Source organism: Diuraphis noxia, unplaced genomic scaffold (assembly GCF_037042655.1).
Source record: "Diuraphis noxia isolate RWA-SAM2 unplaced genomic scaffold, SU_Dnox_SAM2 contig0001, whole genome shotgun sequence".
NCBI classification, from domain to species: domain Eukaryota; kingdom Metazoa; phylum Arthropoda; class Insecta; order Hemiptera; family Aphididae; genus Diuraphis; species Diuraphis noxia.
The window spans coordinates 46709506-46733125 of NW_028301711.1; the positions used below are offsets into that span (position 1 = coordinate 46709506).

The 23620-nt window shown below is 25.7% G+C and overlaps 1 protein-coding gene across 2 annotated transcripts in view; it reads right to left on the reverse strand.

The window, feature by feature from the left end:
• RhoGAP102A (Rho GTPase activating protein at 102A) overlaps positions 1-23620 on the reverse strand; it is a 35989-nt gene that overhangs the window by 5682 nt on the left and 6687 nt on the right. For both annotated transcript variants that reach the window (XM_089215859.1, XM_089215858.1), the window contains exons 3-11: positions 23327-23374; positions 23146-23254; positions 21588-21683; positions 7236-7408; positions 6876-7103; positions 4856-5015; positions 4629-4772; positions 3152-3336; positions 1163-1272 (exon numbers count right to left, since the gene is read on the reverse strand). In XM_089215859.1, coding sequence (XP_089071985.1) covers positions 1163-1272; positions 3152-3336; positions 4629-4772; positions 4856-5015; positions 6876-7103; positions 7236-7408; positions 21588-21683; positions 23146-23254; positions 23327-23374 — 1253 coding nt within the window. The remainder of the gene's footprint in view (positions 1-1162; positions 1273-3151; positions 3337-4628; positions 4773-4855; positions 5016-6875; positions 7104-7235; positions 7409-21587; positions 21684-23145; positions 23255-23326; positions 23375-23620) is intronic.

Here is a 23620-nt window from a genome sequence, read left to right on the forward strand (position 1 = left end):
GATTACAAATGTTTAACACAAAATTTAAAGACATACATTCCACGGTATTTTACAATTTAATGTTGTAGTAAAAGAAATAATAATAATAAATTATAACTTTACAGCTTAAAATTATTCAGTTCACCGTGAAACGGTTGGTCTATTTTTAAATGAATGTTAAGTGTTAGTATTAAATATTAATGAAAGTTAATTAAAGTAGTAAAGTATATTATGTTTAAATTCTACTCGCGGCATAGCTAGTATAGCTACATCAATATTATTTATTTTAATAAATATTATATTTATGTTTCTGCTAATTACAAAGGTTAATAATTTTAGTATTTTTTAACATAGGTTAATATAAAGAATCGTTAATTATAAAAAATCAATATGCCTAGTGTAGTAGTGTGTTATTATTTTTAGATTATTAACCTTAAAACGAATGTTATTTAATTTGATTTATAAGTTGTATATTATATTAATCTAAAAGTTCAACAAACTTTTAGTGCGTAATATAGAGATACAATTTTTGTTCTTAAACTATATTATTTCAAATATTACCCTAGTTTGAGTAATTTATCAAAATTAGTATGAAAATTCTTTTGCGAAATGTGTGTACTCTAAACAGAGGCACCAAACCCGTTACCTAACTTGTTGGATTGAGCTGGGTAATTTTGTAGAAGGGTAAGTATAGGTATATATATTAGCCAATATAAATAGAATACAATTTTGTTTATTTATTCATTATAAATTGATAGCTATCCTTAATATCATTTATCTGTTTAAATTAGTCGTGTGGGTTTTAAGGCTTTGGAAATTAGAACTAGGAAATTAAACGGTTAACGAAAAATGGTATGGTGCCACTGACTGAGTAATTATAATTTCTAATTTCCTATAATACAAACTATTCGAAAACGATTGTTAGACTTTAAAATTTGCTCTACTTCACATCTGTTCATAATTTTTATCGATCATCAAATTAGATTAGTGCGTGTCAGTATTTATACCTATACGAAACATAATATACACGTTTAATATGTACGCATCAACAAATGAGCAATGTAACTTAATATAAATAAAACATTTTAAAAATAAACATAAATTAAATTTTACTGTTCAAATTACTTATTTTTTTTTTTTTTAGTATCTTAAACAATAACGCACACAACAGTATTAAAATTACTGGATAGTTTTCTCGACGTTTGAATATCGTAATCTCATCACTTTGTCTAGACCTTCAGGATTTGTATCAAGCATATGGACATATACTTCATCGAGGAGGTCAGCTGGTACCTTAAAAAAAAAAAAAACATTTTATTTGATTAAATAATGTGTGTCAATTATACGAAATACTATTATTAAATACAAAGTATTTTGTATAAATTAGGTGCATTATAATAAAAATATGTAGGTAACAAAATAATAACTTAAGATTTTTTTTTTCCAATTCTAATGTTAACTACTTTTTTTCCTCCCCTTTCCTATTTCTATCAGGATCAGGCAACTCCTATATGAACTTACTCTTTTAGATATTATAGTTGAATTCTTTTGGGTGCCCGGTCACTCTGGCATAAAAGGTAATGAAAAACGGACTCCATTGCAAAATCTACCTCCTCATATTGCTGTCCTTCTCCAACTCTAATTCCCTGGACCGATTTTTGTCCCTTATTAAAAATCCCAAACTTCTAATTTATGGATTGGCCTATGGAACAAACTAGCCCCCAATTATGCATCTTGGTACAAAAATATTTCACCATCTATACCCTCTCAACCTTGGCTTCACAACCTCAAATTAAATCGTAACATAATTACTTCTTTTTCACGCCTATGATTTGAATACACTCTATTACCTTCACACTCTTATAAACTTTCTCTCAATGACTCTCCTTTATGCATGTCACATATCCACGACCCCACCATCTGCGATATTTCTCATATACTTTTTCACTGTCCCTCTTTGGCTCCCAAACGCAATATCCTTTTTGCTCTAACCCACTCTTTTAATGTCCCTTTCAGCACCCAATCCATTCTCTCCTCATCAATTGTTCCAATTATTACCCCACTTATATACTTCTTCAACTAGGCTGGCTTAAACATTTAATTTATTTGTAATATATTTTCTTTCATTAATTTTATATTCTTTAATGTATCATCATTGTAATAATATAATTTTCGAAACTAATTGTTAACAAAGTTTCCTTAAAATAAAAATAAAATAAAAAAATAAAATTTTATTTTATTTTTTACCTATTTTGTAGGGAGTACTTATGTATTTTTAATATATTTCAACTGCTATTGCAAAAATATATCAGGAATCTTGTATTATATTTCGTGATTTTTATGTCTTTTGTCAAAATTTTATATTCAAATGCTTATAAAAAATGCACTTTATTTTACGATTTACGGTCAACTTTTTTCAATTTCTACTAACAAAGATTTACGAAGAACCTTGCACTAAATTTTCATGTTTTTCTCATTAAGAGTCAAAATATTTTGAAAATATTATCATGTATAGAAAATTCTAATATAAACATTCAGTGATGATTTCATGTATTTATGGTAATTTGTTTAGAGTTACACCAAAAACCAAAATTGATTTTGTCGAAAACCGATTTTGCATAAAAATAACTATTTTTCTTTTTGTTTTTAACGGTGCTTTTTAAAATGACTGGACTTATATTTAAATTTAGAATCAATTAAACATTTTACCACCAGAAAATATACTGAAATTGAAAATCGATGTATTATTTCTACTACTTATAGCTTACACAGACACAAATAATCAAAATAAAAACAAAACATACATCACTGTAAAACCATTATACATTCATCGTTCCGCTCAGAAATTAAAACGATATACATACTATTTTTGTATTCTGATAATTTCATCGTGAAATATCAAATTTACTTATGTATTTACTAGTAACGTAACAATATAACTTAAGTGTTAATAAGTTAATATTATAATTAAATGAATAATGTTTTTGTTTTATTAGACAATAATACACCTATGACCTATGTATTTTTATTAAATGTATAGAAATGATAAGACAAAGTTATATATACAATATACCTTCTATACAAAATATTAAAATTCAGCCAATCGTATGCATAAATTATCATATAGAAAATTTAATTAAAGTTAATATATAATATGTATATTTCACTGTACCTTAAATAAATATTCGTAATTTACAATTAGAGCTGTTACTACGTCAATCGCTAATCTTCTCTCCATCGTCATTTCTTCGCTTAAATCATTGGAACTAAGTTCTTTAATAGGCTTATGGAGGATATTTGGTGCAAATAGCGTAGCTAAGTTACTTGCATCCATTTTATTACCTTCTATTACATGACCTAAAACAAAGTTAATATCGTTATAAATAACAAATAATTTTCTTAATTATCTAACATTTTGAATAAAAAAATGCTTAAGTTTTCAAATCGTGTAAGTAATAGTAAAAAATTATATTATTTAAGCTGAACAATTTACAAAATTTAAGAATAGAAGAAATACGCAGTTTATTGTAAGTATTTATTTAATTATTTATTTTTGGTTGTAGCCTTCTCTAAATGCACCATTTTGTTATTCGTGCTATTAGATTTTTATTAATTTTTAAACTAGTTAGTCAATGATAATCAATAATGTTGAACACAAAATATATTGCATAAAAACTATTGATTTTAAAATATAATGATAGTTAGGGGACCCCGGAGCAAGACGAGACATTAACGAGCTGTAGTGTCAGCTGTAATTTATCAGAAAAATTCTAAATTTATGTATCATTTATAAGCCAATGTTCCTTAGATTTAGTTTTAAAATTCTTACCTTTAAAATATTAAAAAATATTATTGAAATCAAAAGAATTAATAAAAAAAAAAAAACGGAATTCGTCACATTTTAACCACACCGCGGGGTAAGATGTGACAGATAAATGCACACGTACATATATAAGAGGCAAAATGGGACAGTCCTACCTTAGTGCATGACTTGTCTGATTATGCCCCAGATAGACTAATTATGTTCAATCAAATCAAAACTATTAAATACTTAAAAATGCATACAATTAAATTACAGAAATATCTGAATACATTAGAATAGTATTCGTTAAAATTAATAAATAATTATTAGCTTAAATTTGTGTTGGATTTTTAACAACATTACTCAATTGTTTATGAAAATCGAAAATATTATGCCATATCAAACAATTATCATTAAAAATCATCTAACGTGCCTTCATAAGTTATTTCAAAGAGGTTTCAAACAAATTATTATAAATAATTATGGAGGAATAACACTGTCCTATCTTACCTCGTCTACTCATCTTGCCCCTGGTTCCCCTATGTTATAGATATTTTTATAGTTCATCTATAATGTGTTTGATTTTTAAAATTGTTGACATTTAATACATTTTATATAGATACCGCTGTTATACTTAAATAATGCATTATCTGTGTAAAATGTTGTAAAATGTTATAAATTAATTATTATAATTTATATGTTTTAATAAAAGTTATATTATATTAAAATAAAATACTAAGCAATCTATAGGTATATATATTTTGGTATAGGTATCTGTTTTATTTAACAAAACATTATTATTCTTTTGGATTTATAGATAATGATTAAAAACAAAATCAACACTTACCATTTATATTTTTTGAATCTTCTGAACATTTTGCCAAATTACTCAAAAACATAAGTAATGCGTAGAGTGTATTACGATTTACCACAGGTAACAATTGTATGAGATGCTTAATTGCATCCAGTTGCATATGCCTGTTGCGTATTTCTAAAAAAATAGTAAAAATGGCAAGTAACAAATGTCTTTTAAGATATATATATATAAATATTGTTTTTTGTGAATTTACGTACTCTGAGTTTGTATAAAACATTGATAAAGATCGTTACAGAGCAATGCATCGGGCAATGCCCTAAAATATTCTTTTAATAAAGTAGCTACATCATGTACGTGATCTTCATTTTTTGATAATGTTTCTTCTAACGTTTTCCCGTGATCGAAATCTTCTCGAAGCTTTAAGAAAATTGTATAATGATAATGAAAATAAAATTTATCAATTAAAGACGACATAATATCCAAATTTGTCTTTGTTTTACTGACACATAAAATATCAAAATATACGTTCAGTAGTTCAAAATTTAAATTATTGTTTTTGTTTGGTTTTGAATTAACCTTTTATGAAATTGAAAGGTAAAATCATTATAAGGGTGTTTTATTTTCATTGGTAACATTTTTAAGATTTTTATATATTAATATTGTAAAATTCAACACATTGAACACAGATAGTGCCAGGCATAGATTGGGCTGGCGGGACACCGGGAGTTTTCCTGGTGGACCGATCCTCCTGTAGAATTGCATTTTTTTTGTTTTAGAATAACAGAATATACTTATAATTAGGTATACAGATAGATAATTATAAATTTAAACCATATGTAGACTGCATTGTCATTATATTTTATGAATTGTAACTTGTAAACACGGGAACAGTGTTTGATTCATGGCTATAGTCCACAGATAATACTATCTATTAAATCGTGGTTAGACTACAGGTTATTATGCCGTAATATAACATCATGAGGCGGATTTCCCATTAGGCACTGTAGGTAGCTGCCTAGGGCATCAAATTTTGTAATGTTTTACTAAAAAACATCAAACGTTTAAAAACAATTTGGAAAATTAATTACTTTATATTTACGAAATTGTATATTATACGAGTATATAATTTATATTCAATATAAATATAGTATAATAGCTGTATAGAAACTGTATGGGTTTTACGAAATGTATCCAAATATAGATATCGCAATTCGTATTATTGTGTGTACACCTGCAGCAAACTGTTCAACGGAACGTTCATTTTCATGCTTAAAATTGATAAAAACGTGCTTGCGTTCATAAATAAAACAAGAAAGATTAAACAGCGTCGCAATTTTGACAATTGAGCCAATCTTCTTGTTTGATTATGATATGAAGATATTAAAAAATCATTTGCAAATCAAAAAGTAAGACGTAAACTTTTAAAGTTAGTAGGTTAAGTTTAGATGTAGCATAGATTAGTTAAGATGTTAAAGTTGATCATCTGATTTGTATGCCTTTTAATTGTTATTATAAAAATAGTCTTTTATTATAAAAAAATATTGGAAAGTGTTTTACTTAATGTTCCTAACAATGTTTATAATTTTATTTCATCATTGATGGTTTATAATTTATAAAAATTAGCATTGTAGGTTTTTATTAAAATTCAGTGGACTAACCTTTCAAAGTAAACTAAATAAATAAAGGCGAAAAAAAAGTCTAAAAATTCAAATGGATGTCCACTTCTATTGTCTATAGGTATATTTAATATTTAGAGTAAGTATTTTGGAGGGGTATTGTTACTTGTTCGCCTATTATAGGGGCTGCAAATTTTTGGGGCTTATAGCCGAAAAACTGATAAATCCATCTCTGGATAATACGATAACAAGATTTCGATTCAGATTACATAATCAATTAAGTAGCTAGTACCTCTGAAACACTAAGCAAAGGATTAATTTATTAGTTATAAATATATTATTTGTAACTAAATTTGAGCGTATATGTTTTTCATAAAAGGCCGACATAGGTACAGATTTCCCGGACCGAATTTATATACCATTCAGTGCCTGGATAGTGATAATAATTCTTTCTTGCCTTTAAGTTTTAGGTCAATCCATTTCAAAGCTAACAGTCTTAAATGCACAAAATTGAATTTACTCAACATATATTTTGGTACATTAGCGCCAGAAGACGGAGACAACACGTCATGTGGGTACGACGTCCTCTCGAATACATCTCTATTGTTTTCAAAGAATGAGTTTGTAAAAAATTGATGAATACATTAATTATAAAAATTACCTGTCTTAAACGTTTTTTCGAACTACTTATCCGGAATACTCCAACTTTGTGAAGCCCATATGTTTCTAAGTAGTTCAGGCATGATGTGACAAAACTAGGAACTCCATTTTTGTTTGATTTTATGTCACTATCATTATCATCAGATAAAATATCTGAACTAGAACTTGTGAAAGTTTTAATCAACTCACTGACAGGTGTGCTTGATGTAGAGTCACAGGAATGAGATCGCTAGAAAGAAAATATTAAGTTACGTGTAAAATACAATAAAATTTATTGACTAATGTACTAAAATAAAAAAGTGATAAACTTAAGCCATAATTTTTTATTCCAAATCCAGTTTAGTTAAGTTTACAAGTTTACCTCACTAGAATCTTTGGGAACTTCAATATAACTTGAAAAACTGCTTCTCCCACGTGGGGATTTTGGCACATATTGAGCCTCGGTTGGAACCTTTAAGTGAGATCTTGATGATCGCTCTTGTTCTAAGCAATCGTTTAACGATACTCCAAATATTGTGTGTGGATAAAGACTTTCTAAAAATAATATAGAATATTGATTATAAACGTGGGTTTTGAAATAAATGTTTAACCTTAGAATGTTTACATTTATTTTCAACACTCACGAAATACATTTTTCGTTTCAAACGATATCGAGTTCCGAAAATATAAAATATAATTTTTATTTAATAAAGTAAAACATTTTTTTTTTCGCGGTAGAATAAATTTCAATATTGTACACTCTTGAAAAAACTGTAGCTACGCACATATTATTATACCTATTCTATTATTAGTACATTATGAAAATCATGTCTTTTTTTATTTCATGTGCGGTATAATTTACTGCATTCCTCTTTTTATTATTAAATCTAGACAATTGGTGAAAAATTCTAATACTTACGATATTCCTAATTTTAATAAATCATTATATTATTGTATCGTAAAATAATTTAAGAGCAGTGATTATCAACCTAACTATAATTTAATTTATTAATAAATAGGTTTTTAGATACTCTAAACTATTAGTATTAGAATTGAATGGATTAAAACTATAAATTGCATTAAAATCAATTTGACAAATAATTCAAAATGACTAATTATAAATAATGTAGGTATTATATACATAATTTGATATACCGGTGATTTCGTTGTAATTTTTTACTATAAGAACATTATTTACGTAAACAATTATTTTTAAAAAATTTCGAGATAAATTACAATTTAGAATGTAATGTAGTATGTACCTAAATATACATTTGGTATTTAAAATCCCTGGTCTTAAAATTGCACATTTATTTAAAAATAAAGTTTTTTAATCAAGAAATTATTATACATTATATTTGACATAGTACCGTAGAAAACCTCAGAACTTGTTAAAGTTATAATTAAAAATAATAATTAACTTGTAACTTACGTGTTACACTATTACGTTTTGTGTTAAATTGTGGAAACAAATTTTATTGTTAAAACCTAATACAAAATTGTAGACAATAAATTTTCGTCAAATGTTCCATCTTCAAAATTAAAATTACAATTTTAAATTCAATTTTAAAACAAAAATTCTAAGTAAGGTTAATCATAAAATATATAATTAACAGAAATAAAAATCTAACAACATATTGTATACAAAATAATAAGATTGTAATACTTCTGTTTTCCTCTTAGAGAGTGTATGATTATTTGGTGTTTTAGAAATGTAGGTATACCTACATATTTAATATTTGGATAGATTGTAGATTGATTTAAACAATCATTTTCTACATTTTGAAAATATTTTCTATTTAAATTAAGTGTTTTATACAGTTTTTATTTCATATTTAATAAAACATTTTGTTTATTGATATATTTATAAAAATTTTCTAAAAATAGAAAGTGCAAATTATTTAAATATAATTTATTGGTAAATATCAATTTAGTAGAGAACAGAAAATATACGATTATAAATACCTACATGTAATTATATATACACCGTACAAACAGCCAACTTTTAATTATTTAACACCTCATTAAATATTATCATAATTATGTGCGTAAAAATTGGATTTTAAAACCGTTCTTCAGGACTTGTGTGAAACTTCAGCCGTGAACAATGTTAAAAAATTAAGATGAGAACTTTTTATTTTTGTTTAGAAACATAAAATCATAAAAAGTATTTATACATTGTGCACGAATCGTGTATATAAAACAAAACGATTAAAAAATAATAATTTTAATGTACGTTTTTCACAACACATGTGTAAACATTAAAAAAAAAATTTAACTATTATTTTTCCAATTAAATGATGAATTTATATATTAGTATAATATTATATTTAAAACAATTTTAATTCATAGGTATATTTTTTATTTATGATTTTTATATTTTTCATTTTTTATTTTTTACATGATATTGTAGGCACATCAATACATGGTACGTGCAAAGAAAAAATTTTAATACATTAGCAGTATCGCCGAACAAACAACCTGGCAGTATCCAAATGTTTTGAAATTATCCACACATTATAGTCAGATCGCTATTGACATTTCTTTAGTCTAAGCATGTCAATACATAAGTCAAAACGTCAAAATAGTTATATCTGACGGGCGTACGCCATGGCGTCATTTTTTTTTTCAATTGATACAACAGCTAAACCAATAGTTTTTATTTTATGCTTAGGACTTCAAGCGATAGCAATTGGTAGCTTTTTTGGATTCTGTTTTTTTTTTTTTTTTAATAATTAGAAATTGAACTGCAATTGTTAACTAACTGTTGTCAAATTCAAATGTATACTGACAAATTATACTCCTCACATATATTGATAATTTTACCTATCTATCTACGCCAGTAAAGCTAATAAATGGAAATTAGTTTTGGACAAATTAATGCTATTCCGTTTTTAAGTTTTTTTTTCTGTTGTAGAAAAATAACAACAACATTTTTTATGTATTTTGATCACTAAAAATGTAGACTGTAGGCTGAGTATTTTAATATCTCACAGAATTCATCTAATATTACAACGTAGAATTTAGATTGTTTAAAAATAATTTTTTGCAGCTATTCATTTGAATCATTCAAATATGCAATATCGTTAAAAAAATTAAAATATTTCAAAAGGAAATAAAAATAATGTTGTTTGTTAGAACACATGAAAACTCCCATAATTTGTCTTATGATTATAATGTAACTTAACCTCCTCCCCACAAATACAAAATTCAAAACAAATGCCTTAATTAATATAGGTATTACTACTGTTAACTGTTGATATAGCAAATTAATATTTCATTGAATAACAGCATATTATTATTAAAAAGTATAGGAAACGATGGCCACACAAGCAAGCTAACGACATTATGCACACTACAGACAGAAATAAAGTGATGTAGGATAAAAAAAAATAGTTTATTAATAGGTATAATCACTACCAGAAAAACAAACAGAATAAAATAACAACGGCAATGATATATTATTTTTCGAGCAGTATACACTAATACATATTATGTTCAACTTTTACTATTCGTAGGAATTATTATGATTTACGAAAAACAACGAAAATAATATAAAATATCAACCTAATCAATTGTAAGCTAATAACCATGATGTTGATGCTGTACCAATAAAAAAAAAATATATATATATATATATATATATAAAATATTGTATGGTTTTCTACAGCAATATTTGCTCTCTAAAACAAATAATAAATTGTGATGCTTTTCATAAAAATGTTTGAATGTCGTGAAAACATTTACGAGATGATTAAACGGATTTGTGCTTTACAATAAACACCTATTTACGGATACAAATAGTTTTCTTTTCAATGTGATTATCTAATTATTTGATATTTTGATACATAAACACAAAATACTATGTGGCGTGTGCCGATATATTATATTAGATATTTTGATGTGTAGATAATAATTTTGATTTTGAGTATTATAATATTTTATTGGATTTGGACCTTACGTTTAATCTTGAAGGCAGTGAGTATAATATATATATAGAAACATTACGTCAATTTATTAAATTAGGCAACTATTTTAAGAACAAGGAACCTGAGTACTTTCCGTCTTTTTTATGATAGAATAATTCACCTATATTAAAATATGTATATTAGTGGTATTTACGTAATTGTGTGAAACTATAATAAATTGTCTTATAATTAATTGATACTTATTTTAAATAATATGAAAATATCGTAATATTTATGTGAACAAACAATAACAAGGATATCTTAAAGGTGATATAATTAATTATGCTTCTGCTTTAAATAAGAATAAATTATATTTAAAAATTCTTTTATTATGTTTGATATGTTTGTTATGATTGTTATTTGTTGCATATTTTTTAGTTGTATGACTGTGTGGGTGGGCGTTTGGAGATGTTCAGTTGTCATAAATCATTTTGATGTTCATAAAATTTGGGATCGTTTAATAACATATACAAACTACAAACACACTTAGTATACTACGATGATTACTTACATGTAAAAATAATTCCTGACGTAAAACAAGTTTTATTTTTTAATGTTTGAGTAAGTCATGTTAAAAGGTAACAACAATAAAATTAGGTTCCTATCTAATGATAATTGACGGTGAATATTACGATACGGGACCGGGTGGCAGTATTGTGCTAAACATTTCCCACTCGTTCCCGGTTTTTGAACGGAAAAAAAAAGAAAAGGTTCTTATCTAATAACTAAGTAACGGATTTGAATCCAAAACGCATTATTTTCCAGGTCCGATGTCCTTGTCAATACTTTCCTAGTACAAAATTCGTTTTATACGTCAGAAAAATGAAAACTTTAACTTTTTTCTTGTATTTATTTTTTTAGCAGTTTTAGCAGTTTAAGCATTTTTAGAACATTTTTCATGATAGGTATGCTGGTAATTTTGTTAATTTTTTGTGCATTTATAAATTGTAATATTTAACTAAATTAGTGATTCAAAATATCAAGTCGAGAAATATTGTTCCAAGCATTTATCATTTTCGAATGTACAATTTATGTTTTATATGTATATAATTATCGTATTATATTAAAATTAACATTAATTAAATATACATAAAAATATTTTTTTAAATTGAAAAATTATACATATATATATACATATATATATACATATATATATATATATATATATATATATATATATATATATAAATAAGTATTTAACCTGACATACATAATAAAGATTTTTTTTTTTAAATGAAAAATTACACGCATTAGGTACCTTTTAAATATACTTAAGTATAGTAACATATTCATAGTTAAGAACCACTTATTTTAATTGTCTGTCCAACTTCTCGTAAACTTTCTTTTTTTAACGAATAGCTCACCAGATATGTATTTTTCAATTTTTGTTTCTTGAAGGCCTACATAATTCTAATATATAGGTAATATAGTACCTAATTACGCGGCATAATATAAAGATAGTGAAAATGATATCTCATTTTCCTAACCTAACCTAACCATAAATTACTATTATATTGAATTCTACATACATAGTTGGCCGCCCCTGGTTAGCAAACCTAAGATATTTTTAATTGGGATATTTGTAACGGGGATATTTTTAACGTGGGACATTTTGAACGAGAGAAATTTTGAGGGGGAATTTTTTACGCAAAACCAGTTTTCGACCAAATCGATTTATTTATATGGTTGTAATTCAAAAACTAATCACTGTAAATACTTGAAGTTTTCACCAAATGTTTATAGTAGTGCTATCTATATAAAGTTTAATTTTAAAAATATTTTGACTTTTTTTGAGATATTTATAAGCAACTGAAATTTTCAATTTTGCTGAAAAATTTTTTTTGAAGTGTCAGTAAAATTTTTTTGGTCCAATCAAAATACGTGAAAACTTAATATAAAGTTCCTCATAAGTTATTCTAATAGTGATTCAAAAATTATAAGAATACATAGGCACAATTTGTATAAGCATTTGAAGTTCAAATATTGACAAAAATTCGTCAAAACCATGGATATTTGCAAATTATTTTGTAGTTAAAAATTCATAAAATTGTTTGTATTTATATCTAAGGTTAAAAAATTTAACACTAAGTTTTCCATAAGTTTTGCTTCAAATAGCTATAGAGAAAATTTAAAGCGTCATTGGAGGAAAAATGTTTTGAGTGTTTGAGTTTTAAATTTTTATGAAATAGCGAACGATAACGATTTATCCTCAAACCAGGTATATGACGTATATTTATGATAATATAAGGTATCATGAATTATGATAACAACTACATGCAGTGTTTTTGGAAAAATTGATTAACCATGTGTTATGCAAAATGCGTCCTAATTGAAAAATAAAATATTTGTTTCAAAATAGAGTAGGTATATGACAATATTTAAATATAATATATCTTAGACTGACAAATCATCTCCGTTCAGAATCGTTTTTCGTATACAATGATACCTATCATTGCATTAAAATTTAACCTACCCTAGTCAAAGATCCACCCCAACCCCTAATGTACAGCAAAGCGACATCCACTTACCCGCTTTTTATGTATTGAAACATTAAAAAAACTATGAACTATTCGAATTAAAAATGCAAAAATTTTCATTAAAATATACTGTCATTAAAAAAAAAAGTAAATAAGATGACAATATAAAGTATATTTGTTTAGAAAAATTTGGTTTTTTAATGAATTCAAATTACTTGATAAAAATATTTAAAAAAAAGGTTTTTGAAATAAAAAGTATTTGACATTCAATCATAGAACTCAGTGTATAATATACATATAAGTTAATATTACTTTTTTTTTTTTGATATTAACTACGATGATTAAAAAAAAAAATTATTGGTTTTTATTTTGTTAAGTTTTTGATGAAATCTCTGCGTTATATAATATGTTCGTACATTACTTACGTATAAATTAGAATTAAAACAGCAAAGTTTTGAAAGTAAAGCAAGATAAAATTCGTTAATCTCATTTGTTTTTACAGAAATAGTAGAAAAATATGATTTGTTTTATGAATAAAACCACTCCAATAGTCCAATGTTAAAGTATATTCACTTCAGACATTATAAAGTAGACATTTCAGGGGTAGTAGGAATAATATTTCAGGCTAGGAACATTTTTAGACATTCAAGAAAAATTTAACCTAAGAATAACCGGGTAAGTTGACTACAGTACCTATATCAAATTTTGGGTCTATATTGTAATTGAGAACCTAATAACCAGAGCTAGGATTTGTATGCAATAAAAAATTTTAAAATATGAATTTTATTTACCAAAAATATGCAAAAATATGCATTTTAATTTCTATCTTAGATTTTATATTGATCGACATACTTTTATTAATTGTGTTTATCTTTCTCCGTCAAACTATTCAATCTTTAATCGCATACCTATTATATCATAGGATTGTATTAATAAAAATAAAATTTGTGTTTGACAAAAAAACCAAGTTTTATACTTTAATCAGTAGAGCTAGAATTAAATATGAAATATTAATATTTTTTTTTTTTAATTTGCATTTTATTAAAAATAATTATAGCAAAGCGATTACAAAAAATATTAATATTAAATTATAAATATTAATTACGAAATATACTATAAAACATGCATTTTTCGCATTCTTATAATCGAAATATGCAATAATATTCATTTTATTCAATATATGCATTAATATGCATTTTATCCAAAATATGCAAAAACATGCAAAATAAAAACACCACCATTCATCTCATCATGAGGTGATTCGTGGACATAACTGACAAAATCAATAATCAGAAGTCGCAAAAAAAACATGCTGTTGCATACAAATCCTAGCCTTGCTAATAACCTATGTCATTGTAATGGATATGACGGATATGATATATTTTAATTCTATGATAAATTATTACAACTAGCAAATCTGAGAGCCAGCAACTGTTTCTAAAAATATTTTATAATTTATTTATATAACTTAATATATTTTTCTATAAGTTAGGTACATCTAATTTTTCCAAAAATATCGCATAATAAAAATATAATGTATGCATTGTCTATATATTATTAGATTTCTGTATGAAAAACTTATGATGAAGAACATAGTATTACATTTTCAAGTCTAAGGTATTAAAATTGAAATGTTATGAATTTTTAATTAAGTACACAGTTATTTATATATTTTCGTAATTTTACCGGATTTTGTCGAAATTTGAATTGAATTGAATGACAACGTATTTTTGTCATCCAATTATTTCTTGATGAAACTTTATGAGGAACTTTGTTATTACATTACCAAGCTTTAAAGTAAGTGAAAAATATATATTTATATAAATTTAAAAAAAAAATTAAATTTTTCCAAATGTTGTTTAATAGTTGATCTATTAACGCCAAAATATTTTTAAATTTATTTAGTTTTTTAAAAATACCAAATATAAATATTAGGTAAATATTAGAATTACTTAGTTTTGAATTACAACAAAATCGGTGTTTTTGAAAACTAGAAAAGGGTGAATATTTCAGTTTTTCTGTTAATTTTTTTTTTTTCAATTATTTTGAAAATTACTGCGTAATTTCACTCTTCATTCGTATAGATGAATATATTTATTTGATATTTTCCACATGAAACTAATTCACCGAACTAAAAAAACTGTAAGCACAGGTAGGTATTATACCATTAATGTGAATTAATTTGATGTACACGAAGTATTCGTGTACAATTAAGTAGATACAATTTTTGTTATCATACCTTATGGTAGTTCATAATTATAGTAAATTTATTATATTTATTTTGAGTACTAATGTTTTCATTGTCATGGTTATATATTTTTTTTTTTTTGTAAATAATGTAAACTAGGCCGTGAGGAAATTTGTAAAAATAAATAACCTAGATTTTCGTAAGATTTTTATGCTCTCCTGGATACAAAACCGTGGGATTGACAGAAGTCCGAAGGAACGTCACAGTATGCACAAGTGTACATAATGTAATGACGATTTAATATCTTGTCACAACCTATGCCAAAAAAATAGAGTTAAATTTAACTTATTTGCTTGAAAAAACACCCAGACTACGCGTGGATTTCACTGTATATATAACAAATATTTTTTTTTTCAAACGTTTTTTTATTTTTATTTTATTACCATCTTTGACTAAACTTCCCTGAGATATTGAGTATTATGAAAAGAATAAACTATTATTTATCTTCTTAGTTTTTGAAAAATAACAAAATAATTTTTAAATTAATGACGACAAACGCAAAATTATGTACTACCTACTCGTTGTAGCTTAATATTATTCTAGACATTTATGTAATTAATTTTATTAGCCTATCATAATAATATTACTCGGAACGTTTAGGTTTCATGTTTTGTTTAGTGACAAATTTAATTTCGAATCATTTAACAGCTAGCTATAATATTTAAAAACGAATAACTGTTATTTCAATACATTTGGTTGATAAAAATATAAAAAAGTTTCTATGTATAAACTAATTCACATTAAATTAAATTAAATTAAATAGGCGAAAGAAAAGTTGAACAAATTGCGTTTTACTCGATATGTTTACTTTTTGAAATTAATAGCCAGTACCTATGGCCCTATGGGTGCTCTAGAAACGTATATAATTCTGTGGTTGAGAGCCAAAATCTGATATGTGAACAAATTAAATTTTGAGGTTTTACATGTTATGTGTAGTAATAAATGATACATATTTTTAGTGTCAAAATATGATATCTGTAAATCTTATACCTTTTATCTATTAAAATATATATTAAACAATAATTGAAACGTTGATGTTTCGTGGAAGAAAATATAGTTTATGTCTATTTATGGTATACTACTTATCGTATTTGAAATTAGCTTTTATTATCTTCAATATGTTGTTTGTGTTGATCTACAAAATGTATAAAAATATAATTTGCAGTAAAAAACGGTGATTTATAGGGTTCGGAAGTTATAGGAGCAAAAAAAGGCAAAATATGAATGCAAATATGCAAGAACAAATTATAAAATATGCATGAAAAAATGCAACATATGCAAAAAAATGTATTTATTTATTAAAAGTGTGTTACTTATTTATTGATATTCACGAAAAAAAAATTCTAAAAACATATATTTAAAAATTGTATTATTTAAAACTCTTATATAAAAATAATATGGCGCGTTACCGGATGGGGTTGGGGTTGCAATGAACTGAAATAATGTAACATTATTTAAAATAAATGGTTAAAAATGAAAAAAAATTAATTTTTGTAGAAAATATTTAAGTATGCATACAAATATGCGAAAATCAATGAAAAATTGACGAAATATGTACTTTTACTCTAAAATTATCGAAATATGTAAAATATGCATTTTTAATTTTCAATTTTTAAACTCAACATTGTGTAGCTCGAATTTCTAGCTTGGTCTGCTATACTCGACAGAATACAGAACAATATGCAACTCCTATAACTTCCGAACCCTAGTGATTTATAAATATAAAATGATGTATTTTATGGATTTATAAAAATTTTAAATTGCTCTCCTGAAAAGTTTACTTTTTTACATAACTACAGCTTTTGGCTCTCAACCGCAGTATCTGCTAATGTATTACGAAGTAGTTTTCGTAATGGGACTTTTTCATGCAATCGGGTCAACGTTTTCTGTATTGGTCATTTTAACTTGCGGCTTATAATATTATTATAGTTGGGGTAAATAAGTTATTAATAACAATTACATTTGACCTTGGTCTCGCTTTCTTCGGTAGGCCATTAGGTTCAGATCGTTTAATTTTTTATAATATAACTTTTGTGAACATTTATTGGTCCACGCGTGGACAGATTGGTCCCATCATCGTACTATATATGTAGGTACCTATGACAACTACATCAATATCCTGGTAAAATAAATGTTAGATGGGTCACCAAACGGAAATTAAATTAATGGCCACGCCATGATGATTGCGACCGATGTATGGATTATATTGTATATATTTTTTTCTCATTTAAAATGCAATATGCAGTGTACACACGAATACGGCTTATTAACTAGGTATTATATTTCATAAGTTTCTTTTTTTATTTAAACGCTTCCTTTTTTTTGCTAAGAGTGTAATGACCTTATCAATTTTCCCTTTAGGTTCTTCAAAAATAAATCTATTCTTGGCTACAAAATATCATTAAATGACCATGAAAGTATTTTCGTTTAAAATTTAAATGCAGCAAATCGCATTTAAAACGCGATTATGAGTGAAATACTGGAGTGTTATTCAATATTAAACTATAAGTATCCAGATAAAATCAATTAATTTTTACAAGAAAATATACTTAGATATAATTAGAATAAACATATTGGTAAAATAGATAGACGTTAATATTTATTCTTCTTTAAATTCAAGTTGTTTGGAACCCAAGATGGATTTTATGCGTGTTTAAAGGAAGTACAATATATGTTTTTTTTAAATTAGAAAAAAAATCTGTACATAGCTTAAACAAATGATCATCGTTTACAGAAAAATCACTTTTAGAAAATTATATAAATATAAATTGTTGAAAACTTTAAGGAGAATATTACACAATGACATAAAATTACAGTTTTTTTTATTTATTGTCATTATGTTATAACATATAGTATGTAACATACATGTTTATTTATTTACATGCTTATCATGCTCGCGATTCTTAGAAATATACTCCAAAATTGATTTTAGAAGAAAAATTTATCGTATAGTAATGAAATTAACAAATGTTTTTTTTATGTCTAACAGTCAGCATATTTTTGTCAACTTAATAAATTAGCTCAATAAACTTTTTTGAACATGAATATATATATTTTTTTTTAACTGTTCATTGTTTAATAATACTATTTCAAGGTCATCTAGATTCTAGACGGTCAGCCATGGCGGGTTTTGTTTTCTTTCATTTTTAAATTATGTTTTTTTTTTATCTTAGGCTAAAAGTAAAGGATTATTTTTGGAATTAGAAACGTTAGAATATAAAAAAAAAACGTTAATACAAGTGTAGCCTACTCTATAATAGTGTCCACTTTTTACTGTAAAACCAATTATGCTAAATTCGTTTTTGGTTTTTTTATTGAGATTTTAACTTAAAATTATTTTATAAATTCGTGTTGTTTGATGTATAAAACAATGCAAGTTAATTTGTTATTTTTGTTTCAGATGTATTCGTTTATCAAAAATCACAATGATACAGGTAATAACACTGTCCTAGACTGAAGTGGGTATAATAACTTAGTAATTAACTAATTCTGCATTTTTTGCTAATTAAAAAATGATTATAGTTTTTCACTCTATCTATTAAAAAAGTTGATTAAATTATTTTGGTGTTATCTTTGACGTTTGTTATCTTAGTTATGCATATTATACTTAAAAGTCGTTTATGATGATCTACTTAATAAATTTGATGGATTTATGAAGTAAAGTTTAACTGCGTGGTAGTATTAAAATGTATTGCATAGTAAATCCACAAAAATAAATGATATATTTATAGTAACGAGAAGATGTTTATGGTTTATGGATAAACTAATTTTAAATACTTAATTAATAATTTAGGAAAAGTACATAGTAGTAATAGGTAGGTAATTCAGGGTCTTATCTGCTATCGTTCGTGTCAGTCGTGTACCTAAATTACTAATTAGTATAGTTAAATTGTATACATGTGGAACGGAGTATATTATTTTTATACCTTTTTAGCAACACGATTGAGCATAGAATATTTTACGCTACGTTGCCACATTCACATTTTAGGCATTTTGTAATTTATTATTACACCAATTATTATGATATCAAATTTAAACGATTCGTGAGCAGTAAACCTAGTCCAGCTTTATCGATATTATTATCGATTAATAAATTAGTTCCGGAGAAATAAATATTAGTATTATTCGTAATATTATATTGACCATTAATATAGTTGCGACGTTTTAAACATTTAAGCGGCCCATACACGATACAATTAATCGCACGACAGATTGTACAACTTTGTTTGGTACGATTTCACAAACGATTATCGTAACGTGTATGGTATTGTTGTACAACGTGTAGTACGACGAGATGAAGTTTGAACTTGCATAAAATCTATCGTACGACAAGTCATACAACTGTTGTACAATCTGTCGTGCGATTAATTGTATCGTGTATGGGCCGCTTTAGTGTTGGGGAAAAATATAAGATAATTAATGTAACAATCCCAAAATAATCATAGAAATAATTCAGTTTAAATAGTGTTTGATCACCTATATAGTCGTATCACATTGTGCGTTAAAAAAGTTTCAGTTTATTATTTTTAATACGGAAATCCCGGATAAAGATAATTTCGGGCCGAGGGAAATATTATGTAGGTACTCAAATATTGTATAGGTAATATTAGGCATAACTTCGAGAGAGTGCATAGTGCACATACCCATTACACTGGAAGCATTTTTAGGGGCTGGAAGTTTACACATTTTTTTTTAACAAGTGCGGCCAAATACCGTCGATCGGGTCGATTTAAGTATACATTTATGTATATATTACAGTCATAGGCGTGCACACGGGGGAAAGTATGCCACGGCTCTTCCTGTGGCGCAGTGTGGTCTCTGGCTTTTTCTTTATTAAGTGCATATAGATATCTGATATCTATACTACACTAGATTATTTTTATATTTTCATATTAAATTAGATTAATAGGTACCTACTTAATACAATTTAAAATTTAATATTTAACTATACCTACTAATAGTTGTTAATACAAAAATGGTCTTTGGTAATTGGTTCTGACTTTTTTAATGTGAGCCACCCTGTGGACAAAGTCTGCGCATGCCTATGATTACAGTATTTTATGGTAGGTATAGATATTTCGATCAGTGATCTTAATGTTAGTTCAAAGGTCCTCATGAATAATTATAGCGATTGTATATTCAGCGATCGGTTAATTGATAGATATTTTCTGGATAATTTAGAAGTCAACGATTTTTTAGTTTTGCTGCCGCTAAAATTTAAGATTTAAATTAAAACTAAAATTACGTTTACCTATGTTTAAGTGTTATATAATATATATATATATATTTCTTAATTTTAAGAAACTACATAATATATTATCTATGTATAATAGTTATTATAACCTTACGTGGGATTTTCATTTTGATTGGATTTCTATCAGACTTGTCACAAAAAATCTATATGTTCATCCGGCTTTTAACCAAAAGATATAGGTTACAGTAGCGTATATAGAAATAATTTTTGGGGTGGGCTATAATATATATAGCGACTAATAATAATTATCTAGCACCTAGAGACTACAATATAGTTAACAGTTAAGACTGTAATTTCGGGAGGGGCTGCAGCCCACTAGGCCCCCCCCTTATATACGCCACTGATAGGTTAATTGAAATTTATAGTGTGACGGGTGGACGATGATCAGAGATGTATTTAGGAATTATGCGCCCCAGGTAAGAAAAAAACAAAGACGCCCCCTTCCAACTTAAATTTTTTTAGCAATAGGTGTATTTTTGTAAAAAAGCATGATATTTTATTAGTATCTGAGTGTCATTACTTTTTTTTTATCACCCAAATGATTTAGTTACCGTATTTTAAAATGCCCTCCAAAATTTAGCGCCCCTAAAAATTTATCTCTCGGAGCCCAATCCCCCCTGGCCCCCTCCTAAATACGGCACTGACGGTGATGATAAAAGAAAAAACCCCCTGTAGTCTCTGTGTATGTCACAGAAAACTATAGTAAATCATCTTCTCAATTTTTAATGGATATAGGTAGGTACCTAATTTAAAATTAAACATACGAAAATATATTTATAAATCTTACCGTTATCATCCTTATCTTTCAAGTTGCCGGTGGTATTTGCTCTTCTCTTCAAAAGATATGGTCTTCGTTTTTTAGGACCAGATGATAAAACATTTCCTGTAAACAAACCATATATAAACTACCTTTTCGTTCAAATTATTTGATAAAGATAAAATAAATAAAAATAAAATGTGTTAATGTATTTTATCACTGCAGTTTGTATAATTGTATGCTATATGTACAATTGTTTTATTGTGCAAATTTAACAGCTAGAATACAAAAAAATAAAATAAGTAATATCAAAAATGACAACGATTTTAGGTAATACGAAGAATCTATAAATTGTACAGAATAATTCAGATTGGTACTTATTTAATGCATACAGAACATTATGATATACATTTTGCTTAAAATAAAATTTTTTTTTCGTTTCTGAAATTTTAGTCTTTGAATACCTATTTATTATTGAATATTGAAACATTTCATCATAATTCATAATTATAACCCTGAGTGTGTGTGTGTGTAGAACACAAATTAATATTCAAATATTTTAAGTAGTTAAATCTTTTATTAATACATTCTTATTATAAGTAATAGTTTTGGCAGTTAAATAATGATTATAAAAATAATTTTTATTTATATTATATTATATATATATATTTTTTTAGTAAAATTCAACAGAATATTTAATTATTATTATTATAGGAACAATAATAATGAAATATATAATTTAATAATGTATTACAAATTGTAAATCAAGAAACTAACATAAACTTTTTTGTTTAACATTTAACATATGATATATAAAATGTCATGAAGTGTTTCATATTGTAAAATCTGTTACTCATTATTCATTATTCACTAAATTAAAATAAATTTAGATTTTTAGTGAAGCGAAGAATATTATAGTATTGCTTTTTCAATTATGATGTTATTTTTTTTCTTGTACTTTAGATATTTTTCTAAATGTTAACACATTTTATGTTTATTTATAGATAAGCAAGAAACAAAAATATCAGAAAAATATCTATCAATTGCAATTTCAACAGTATGACTCTATGCAGTACTGATATTTAAATAAATGTTTGTACTATTACTCATCTACCTACATTGTGCCCTGCACCTATTGTAAATACCCCTCAATTAACATTACAACTAAAATATTTCATAACAATTTGTCATTTAATTTTTTTTTTAAATATTAACATCGTTAAGCTCTGAAAGTTATTTGAAATATTTAAAAAAAAACCAAATTCAAAATTTGATTTTGACTTTTTGTTCTAGAGAACATACTTTATATTGTTGTTCTATATTCAGTACAAAATTATTTCCTAAAAAATATAGTTCAAAGGACATATTAATAGGGAAATAATTTACTGATACTAACACCCACGGTATAAGTGTAATACGTGTTTAAAAAAACCTAATATTTTTTTTTGACTTTGTTTCTTTAAAAAAAAAAAATTCTAATATGACAACTATCAAATAAATTATTATGTTCATATTATGCATGCATATATATCTTTAAGCATAAAAATTAATTATTAATGTTTTTAAAACGATTAAGATGGTTATTTACCTGTTGGTATTCGTACTGGAACTCCAAGACTTATTTCCTGAAGCTTATTTAGAGACACAAGTGATAATACTTCTTTTTCAAGATCGGTTAGGTCCAGTAGACATAAATCCTATAAATAATAAATTTGTTTTTAAATTATTGTATTAATTAATGTAAAAAATAAAATAGCTTTCATATTTACCTTTAACAAAATTGATTTTCCACTAGCGTGTAACCATAAACAATTACCCTAAAAATTGTGTCCGATAAGTGATAATTATTATTATTTATTAGTTTTTATATTTAATACTTGTTATAGTTAACATATTAAATATAAATTTCATACTTAAAAAAAAATTACATTCTGAATGTCACTTAAATTGTGGTAAAACCATACAATATATAGTGTATATTAATATTACAGTGTACAATTAGTATTGTGGTGCTATGGTTAAGTTGGCACCACACAGGTTCAATCGAGAAAATAAAAACTTTT